Raw genomic sequence first — 9,760 nt, 5'->3', positions numbered from 1 at the left:
TGGTGTGTTTTTTTCCCGTCAGGCGCTGCCAGACCTCCAAGAAACTCATTACAGGAGCGGAGTGGACTGGTTTGAGCGAGGGAGGGGGGGAGGGGGGGGGGGGGAGGGATGTCCCTATTCCTCCATGTGTTGCTGTCTCACAAATGTAGGTGCAAATGTAGGTGGGAGTGTCGTGTGTGTGTGTGTGTGTGTGTGTGTGTGTGTGTGTGTGAGTGTGTGTGTGTGTGTGTGTGTGTGTGTGTGTGTGTGTGTGTGTGTGTGTGTGTGTGTGTGTGGAGGGGCAGACTACAGAATGAGAGAATGGGCGGGGTGGGCTATAATAATAAAAAATAATGTGGAATTTGGAGGAAGCCTTGGAGGAGTTGAGCCCTAATCCGGCTGTGCTGTGGCTTTTGTGGGTGATGAAAACGCTGGAGGAGCAGAGGCCCCCCCCCCCGTCCCCCCCCCCCCCCGTCTGCCTGCTCACCCACAGAGTCGCTCTGCTATGGACTCAGCAGGAGATCAGGAGAGCCCCTTCCTCGCCTAGTTAAAATGTCCCAGATCAGGACTGGAGAGAATGGTGGTGTTGGTGATGATACTCGCCTAGTTAAAATGTCCCAGATCAGGACCGGAGAGAATGGTGGTGTTGGTGATGATACTCGCCTAGTTAAAATGTCCCAGATCAGGACCGGAGAGAATGGTGGTGTTGGTGATGATACTGTTGTCACAGTGTTAGCGCACTGGACAATCAATATTGTTTACGATAACGTATTGATCCATGGCTCTTGTCCAGACGTGTAATGGATTGGAAAGCCTGTGAGCATCTGTGAATGCCAGTGAGCGCACCAACACAATCATATGATCTCCCCATACATGAAGGAAGCTGCAAGCTGATTAAAATGACAAATAATTTAAAAAGTAGCACTTTATCCATTTAGATAAAACTATCATTTGTAACGCTTCTAATTACCAGTGTTGGGCAAGTTACTTCAAAATCAAAATGTATTATGCATTACTTATTACTGTCATTTCAAAATAATTTGTTACATTATAATATTACTGTCTCTGAATTGTAAGGCATTACACTACTATTGCATTACTTTTAAGTTACTTTCACCAAATTATCTGGAAATATGGATTTGCCATTCTAAATGCAGTTTATTACGCTCAATCATAGTCAGAATTTTGTTAAAAACCGACAAAATAAAAGGTCAAAGTCTGGTAAATTGTGATATAAATACTGTAACTCTAAGGCCTAGGCCTGCTCATTAAAATCAATAGAGAGCCAACTATATTGTAAATCAAAGCTTAAAGAAACTGTAAGTAACATTGTGGCCAAAACTGGTACTGCAATCACTTTCAAACTACTGCAGAGCGATGTATCCCCTTCCCCTCCCCCTGACTGGCAGAGCTGGCAACACGGATGGCGAAACACTACTGACTTTGTGATTAGTAGATAGGTGGAGGGTGGCGCATCAGGCCAAAACACAACATGACAACATCAACATCAGTTGAGGGCTGCAACTCCACTTTTTAAATGACAATATCCTGGCCAGACTACTGTTGTCAGTGATATAAGTATTTGAAATAACATGATTTCTTAATGTCTAGTGACAAATCAGGGCCATTTATGATTAATTGAAATACATTTCTTACATATGGTTCCTTTAATAAAGACATGTCAAGATGGTGGCCTACTGACCATTTTGGTGCCCTAAGTGAGTGGTTTTGAGTGAGTGACATTTAAATAATAACTCAAACATCTAAAGTAAAATAAAAGGCCTATTATTTACTATTAATTGACCATTACTGTGTGTTTTTAAACATTCATGCTGTTTTCTTATAAATGGTGCACTGTCACTTTAAGAGCATTGATCTTTACGTTCTCATAATGCCTTTTTGCCAGCTCTTGTTTACAAGCCTTGTTTGTTGAGTTACATTGATAGCACAATATTAACAATAATATGCACAATGTTAAGTTGTTTTATGCAGCCTTCATTGCTTTGGAAAGTATGCAATAACATGTTGCTTCACATTTCGTTTTGCAAATAAAAGTGAATTATGAGCCTGGTATCCACCTAGCTATCTGAATGGATTATTTTTTTGTCAACTCGGCATATCATGTGCTTCATGTAAATGCTTGGAAAACGAATTATTCCAAGCAATTCCATTCTAGCACTACGTGGTGGAGATTGAGAGAACTCAAAAAGTATCAAACTTGCATGTACCATGGTGTTATTGGTTACATGTGGGAGCGGTGGCACTGCCAGGCAACACAATCTTTTTTCTGCATTTCTATCCCTTTATTCTCTTTAAGTTCAATTGTGAATTCAAGTTCACAGCTCAAAGCTGACATGCACTAGAAGTTTGTGTTTAATCAAGAATAAAAAAGATTAGCGTGGCACCACTTTAGATGTTTCATTAAATGACTTGTGCTATTATGCGAGGCATAGTGAGATCTTTCGGTTTCGCACAAAGTGCACTAACTATTATGTTCTTCATATCCTTGTCTCTGAGCGTAGGCTTATGTCCATCCCGCAAATAGAGTCCGCTGCAGCCACAGTCATCTTCAACCAGTATCAGGAGATAACGTTACTATTTTGCACGGATTTTTTCTCCTCTGTTGTTCTCGCGGTGGTGTTCCCGAATATGTATCAAAATATAACACTGCTTAATTTTTGGTTAAAATGCATTGTAACGCGCGTTACTGAAGTTTGTACTGAGTAAAATATTACCCAATTTTTTTTGTAATGCCTTACATTACCTCGTTACCGCAAACAGCAATATATTACAGTAATTACATTACTATTGTAACGCATTACTCCCAACACTGCTAATTACACACTAATGTTTTGCTGAACATTTCCTTTGAAACGTATAAAAAATATTCCTTATAGAATGACTTTCTAAGTTCAGTGGCTGATGAAAGCTAGATGCACTGGAATCAGACGTGCCGGGTCTCAAAAGCCATCTCGTGTGTTATCATGTGTCACCTGGCCCGAGGGGACTGGACTTCCACAGTGGTGTCACAAGTCCACCACGGGATGATGCCCCCCACGGGATGTGCCGAGACAGTCTCACTCTCACTCTCACTCCTCACTCACACTAAGTATACCTGTAAGTAAGTATATATACTCTTTTGATCCCGTGAGGGGAAATTGGTCTCTGCATTTATCTCAATCCGTGTATTAGTGAAACACTCAACACACAGTGAGGAGAAGCACACACTAATCCCAACGCAGTGAGCTGCCTGCTACAGCGGCGCTCGGGGAGCAGTGAGGGGTTAGGTGCCTTGCTCAAGGGCACTTCAGCCGTGCCTACTGGTCGTGGTTAAAACCGGCAACTTTCCGGTTACAGGTCCGAAGTGCTAACCAGTAGCCTAGGCCACAGCAGCCCCAATAATAATAATAATAATAATAATAATAACAACACTCACACTCCTCACTCACACTCCACCCTCTCACTCACACTCCTCACTTTCTCTCACACTCTCACTCTGTCACACTCTCACTCTCAGTCACACTCTCACTCACACTCCTCACTCTCTCTCACACTCTCACTGTCACACTCTCACTCTGTCACACTCTCACTCTCAGTCACACTCTCAGTCACACTCTCACTCTGTCACACTCTCACTCTCAGTCACACTCTCACTCTTACCCTCAGTATGTCTCTCACACTCTGCATCTCACCTCGTGAAGCAGTGTCGAGGCTTGTCCAGACGGGGTCGACTCTGTTGATCCCTTGACGAATGATTCACAGACGTGGAACATGTCATAAACTGCTGTGACTATGAGAATCTTCCGCTGAAGGCCCATGGGGGTGATTGTATGTGTGTGTGGGGTGGGGGGGGGGGGGGGGTTACAGAAGTGTCGACCATTTGTGCAGATAATGCAATCCTTGAGGGGTGGACGTTCTCTACAGAGACGCTGAGAACCCCTCAGGGCCATCCTGGTGCGTACTTGTAACCACACCAACCACACACACACACACACACACACACACACACATATATACCATACAGTAATGTAGTGTGATCTCGGAGGATACGGAGCATAAAAATGATGACCGTGTGTAAAAGGCTTCTGCTTGGCCAAGCACTTCAAGTGGGGCACACATTTTACTGTCCCCACGTGAGTACTGTCCTTGCCCTTAGGACACTCATTAATTAGCCTTCTAACAGGCAGTGTGACGGTGAGCTAGCCAAACCATGCCTAGAGGCTAACAGTGATGCACCCTGTGCAACAGACACACCTCTGTCCACCTCGTCCCTTGCCCTGTTGATAAAGGGCGGAAGGGATTTTGATAAAAGAAAGAAGTAAATAAATGACAGTTCAGACTTAAAGAAAGAAAAACATGCCGGGGGGGGGGTAGTGTCATGACTCATCTCTCCTGTCTCTTGCGTTCCTCCCGCTTGTGTGTGTGTGTGTGTGTGTGTGTGTGTGTGTGTGTGTGTTATGGCCCGGGTGTGGAGCAGAGCGGAGTGCATGAGGATGGAGGCCGAGGCACACACACACACACACACACACACACACACACACACACACACACACACACACACACAGTTTGGACATATTAACTGCGTCACAGCAATTGTTTTTTATTTTTTGTTGCAATATTTTATTTATCTATCTTTATATATTTATTTATTTATCTATCTATCTATTTATTTATTTATTCCTTTATTTATTTGTGTCAGTCTGAGTTGTAAATACGCAGGGTCAGGCAGGGAGGAGGACGGCTAGAGCAGGCCGCTGATCCTCTTATGAAATATCCCAAAGAGGAGAATCAGTTGGGTGCTTTTTTTTGGGAGGGGGGGGGTGGGTGTGCATAACGCAGTGTTGTGACATAACCCAGTGGGAGTGTGTGATGCTGGCTGCAGCAGGGGGGTGGAGGTGGAGGTGGGGGTGGAAGTAGTGAGTAGTGCCACATCAAGGTGCCGTGTACCTGAGAGACTCCCTTTTGACTGGGCAGGTATGCTACAGATGAGCGGCTAAATAGACAGGTGTGTAATTGCGTGTGTGGATATCTATATGTGTGTGTGGTTTTGTCTCTGCGTGTAATTGTGTGTGTGGCTATCTATATGTGTGTGTGGTTATGTCTCTCTGTGTGAGTGTGTACATGTATGGTGGAGTTATTTTGGAGAAAGCAGATGGCTCACCGGTGTTGTTGGAAGTCTGACGGTGCCATCTTGCCAGAGGTCGGGATGAGTTAGCATCCCCCCACACACACACACACACACACACACTTCCCCCCTCAACCTCCCCCTAATCTGCAGCTCTGTGTTTATAATCCGCCATAAAACCTCACAACTGACCACCACAAGGTCAGTTTTCAAAGATTTTCACTCTAATTTGACATGCATTGGGATGCACCCCCACCCAACCTACACACACACACACACACACACACACACACACACACACACACACCAACCCTTCTGTGCCTGGAGTAATGTCTAGATCCGTTCGGTTCAGACTGTTGGTACAGCAGCACGGCTGGCTCTCATTACGGACCTGAGAACGTCATTGATCTTTGACGGCTTATGCTGACGCTTTTTATTTCCTCCCAGGGGAAAGCAGGACAAATCCGAGTAGATGTCTGTTTCACTTCATGACTTTGATATGAGGTTTCACTGAGTTTGTCTGTATCCCTTACTCACTGATTTCTCTCTCTCTCTCTCTCTATCTCTCTCCCCCTCTCTCTCTATCTCTCCCCCTCTCTCTCTCTCTCCCCCTCTCTCTATCTCTCCCTCTCTCTCTATCTCTAGGTAAACAGTGCACCGGTATTATTTGTGTGTTGTTCTGTTGACGTATTTGGTGACGTCATGCCTGGTTATGGCATTGAAGCAGAATTGCGGTGATGGTTGTGACACTGAGGTCGAGCACGGGCATGACCTGCTGCCTGCTCCTCACAGATGATTCATCTCTCAGGGACGTGTGCAGCAGAGCTCAGCCGTTGTCACGACTCCTGGGCTCAGAACCCCCCCACCCTCCCCCCACCCCCACTCCTTTCTCCTCACTTTCTTCCCTTTTCTTTTTAAATCATTTTCTCTGAAGAACTCACTGCGCTCCGAGCATTTCTTTTGTAATTTAACCATAACACTTTCTTACCTCAGGAAAAAGAAACACACAAAAAAAATGTTGAAGTATCTTAAAGGTGCCACGTGTTTTTTAGGCTAAAACATTTTATGTCACTTACTGCAAACATCACCTAACCAACCGCTAGCTGTCTGTGTCCTGAATACACTGTAAAAAAACGCGATCTCTGTGGACAGCCCAGGCTCCAAGAACGGCAACAAAAACAACCTGGGCAAACCTAGCCCATGAAAACATAACAAACTGTTCCAGAAGAGATGCGCGTTTAGGAGAGTTTCAATTGCACAGGAGCAGCACGGGAGGGAGGGGGAGGAAGTAGGGAGCTAGCTCTCTGTTTTGTTTGAAAGTCAATAGATGTGACGTTGCCCAGCATCGCTTAAAGCACCTTTAAAAACACTCGTGTGCTAGGGAAAGTATCAAATACCAGACCTACATGTTCTGTACGACCTGTTCTACCTGTATCTCTCCTTTTCATGGAGGTCAAGTCTTTGTGGCAATCCTCTCATTCCTGACTGAGGCTGCTAAATGACCTTGTAAAGTCACCAGCTATCTCTTACAATGACTCAGCAGAATATCTGATATAGCTTTTGCTGCTGCTTGAACCAATTTGGCCTCTTTATCCTCAGCAAAAATAATTAGCTATGTTAAGCTTTAGCGCAATAATTGTACTATACCAAGGGTGGTGAGCATACTGGCAATTATGAAATGTTTAAGGGAGCTTATGCACAACCTAATCACTACTGAACCTAAATACCAGTGTCTCAAAGGAGATGTCACATGGCCTTTGTGCAGTAATCATCTCTCTTAACATGATGGCATTAGTTGAGAGTGTGGCTGGGCCAAACTCCGCCCCATCCCTTCCTGACCGAGTCCTTGCCTCAGAGAATCAACGCTGGCCGTATAAGAGCATGTGACATTAACGCGGCGGATGAACCACACGGGGGATCTATTTTTAGCGCCGTGTGTATGATTCACTCCTGGATGGAGCTGAATTTAGCATCTTCATGTCGGCGGGGGGTGGGCTGGAGGTGATGGGTGTCGGGTGGGTGAGCAGTAGCACACTGGATTGGTTGGTCAGGGAACAGTGATGAATCTCAGTTGACCAAAGCCCCTTGAGGTAGAGCATAGGCACTTTGCAAACATGGAGTGAACACACTAAGGGAATAGCAGCATCGGATACTGACCACTCCAGGCTGAAGCGATGGGATTTAGGGGTGGGGGGTCACTTGGGAGGTTCTCTCTAACAAATGACAGTGAGCATTAGCTCACCACTCATCTAAGCAAGCTTAGAAAACAGTACTACATTCAGACCTACTAACAGACATCAACCATATTCTTATATTTTTAAACAACCAGATTTCACAAAGGTCACATCAGAGTCAAAAATGTCATACCATTAATTTGTCATGTTGTGTAAGTGAGATGAAAAAGAAGTCAAGTGCTTCACTCTTTTATGTAAGGGATGATGCTTCCATGAGGTTAAGGGCAGTCATTTTTTCGATTGAGTGAATGTTTCGATTGAGTAATGAGGCCAGGTCACACAGTAACCATTAACCCAATGCATTCACCAGCCATTCAGCCTGTGGACTATGGATGGAGGTCCTATTGGTATTGTGTCTGTATGCCTGAATGTTTGTTTTCTGTCTGGAGGTACTTTTTGTTTTGTTTATTGTCTGAAGGTATCAGGTGTAGTTGGTGGTGGAATCATCTTTTAAAGTATTTTATTTCATTTTTTATTATGAAGCACTTTTGAAATGTGCTATATAACTTAAAATGACTTACTTACTTCCTTACAATGGGTTGTATTGTGTTCTGATTGTCCAGGAGGGCCTGCAGACCTACGCCTTCCTGGTCTTTGTGGTCGTCTGTCTGATCGGAGCCGTGTTCCTCTTCTTCATCCTCCCTGAGACCAAGAACAAGACGTTTGTGGAGATCAGCCAGAGCTTCGCCAAAATCAACAACGTCTCTGACCTCAAGCCCACCCAGGAGATGCAGGACGTGCTGTCATTCAAGCCAGTACAAGAAGAGGTCAACAGAATGGGTGTTATCGAGATAGAGAGCTCGTTTTAGTCGGTCATATCAGGTGCTGTTCTCTGATTGTGTAGACATACATCATGGTGTGTGTGTATTTATGTTCAGGATGAATGAGATGCTGTCGTCAAAGCGATAATGTGCTTTTTGTATCATACACTTGTGTTTTGTATAAACCCATATTTTTTTTATTTTATTTGTATTTGAAATAAAATGTGTTAATTGTATCTGCTCTTAATGTGTGGTTTTGCTGCTCTCTGCACTCTCAGTCTCTTCCCTGTGTACTGCCCTGTTCCTTGTAATGATATGCGGCAGGCTTTTGAGGTAGTTTACTCTCATCTGATGGGTGTGTCAGAGGTAGAGCTATCCAGTCAGCATTGACGTGTATACAAAACCAACGACGTGTGAACAAAACAGTGAGCAAACCTATACTCACATGGATTTCATTAAGCTCTGGCTACATTGCGAAAAGAAAGAAAACAATGGGCTTATCTGAGCTCTTTCATGAACATGAGTGTTCAGCGCACCACTGTTTGCGTTGAGTCATGCACTTTGCAGCGTTTGTCCATCTTGAACTCAACCCTGGTTTTGTTCTGTCCCTGGCTATGTCATTGGCTACGTCATTGTTGTGTCAGTGTGTCATATTGCGGAAAGATGACAATGACAAAAACATTACTTTGTGTCAAAGTACACTGACATTTTAGTGTTTTAATTCAAAATATACATTTTATTTGACATAAAATACAGTAAAACAGTATATGTAAATATCACAAAATATTGATGTCCTACAGTCAGTTTTGCTGTTGCATTCAGTACTGTACTGGAAACTGTACCTCTGACTGAATAAATCAATGATTATAGAGTATTAGAACATTGATTATATAAACTGTACCTCTGACTGAATAAATCAATGATTATAGAGTATTAGAACATTGATTATATAAACTGTACCTCTGACTGAATAAATCAATGATTATAGAGTATTAGAACATTTTCTACTTCAGGTCTTCCCTGACCAGATTTGCCCTCTCTAGATAAGCGAGGATATGTAATGCTTATCCAAAAAAAATACAAAAAAAAAAAAAAAAAAACAAGTAGCGGCTTTTAAATGGACCATTACTTTTGTACAAGCGATTTAAAACAGCCGAGTCAGAGAGTGCACAAAAAACCCTTGATAGCTCCCAACCTGATGCACAGGAAATACACTTTCAAATGGATTAATGTGATAATAATGACATCTAGGTTTTTTCTTCTGTGGGTGTGTGTGTTTGTTATGGCCAGAGGGGGGGTCAGTGGACTGCGTTTAGCCGGCAGCAGGGAGAAGCTGTCGCGTCATCTCCAGAGGCTAGGCTCAAATTCTCCCCTACCAGATGGTGTGGCTGTGAGGGATGGAAAAGGACTAGAAAAAGCACTCTGTGTCTCTCTCTCTCTCTCTCCTGATGTCTGTTGTCGGATACGGTGGCAGAATAGAACAGCGTGTGTGTGTGTGTGTGTGTGTCTGTGTGTGTGTGTGTGTGTCTGTGTGTGTGTGTTTGTGTGTGTGTGTCTGTGTGTGTGTGTGGTGACAAGGTGTGTGGTGCTGGAATCCTGGACCAGAGTCTGTCATCCAGGGCTCGGGCCGGTCACGCCAGGACGATCTACCTCTGTCCCCT

At 44.0% G+C, this 9,760-nt stretch overlaps 1 protein-coding gene across 3 annotated transcripts in view; it reads left to right on the top strand.

The window, feature by feature from the left end:
- The window catches only part of slc2a9l2 (solute carrier family 2 member 9, like 2), a 168,653-nt gene extending 160,318 nt beyond the window's left edge, over window positions 1–8,335 (top strand). For all 3 annotated transcript variants that reach the window (XM_042075284.1, XM_042075285.1, XM_042075283.1), the window contains exon 13: window positions 7,902–8,335. In XM_042075284.1, the coding sequence (XP_041931218.1) occupies window positions 7,902–8,147 (246 nt within the window). In that variant the 3' untranslated portion in view covers window positions 8,148–8,335. The remainder of the gene's footprint in view (window positions 1–7,901) is intronic.
- Window positions 8,336–9,760: the final 1,425 nt, after the last annotated feature.

The sequence above is a fragment of the Alosa sapidissima genome, chromosome 20, assembly GCF_018492685.1.
Source record: "Alosa sapidissima isolate fAloSap1 chromosome 20, fAloSap1.pri, whole genome shotgun sequence".
Lineage (NCBI taxonomy): Eukaryota > Metazoa > Chordata > Actinopteri > Clupeiformes > Clupeidae > Alosa > Alosa sapidissima.
This window is presented reverse-complemented; position numbering and strand designations above follow the sequence as displayed.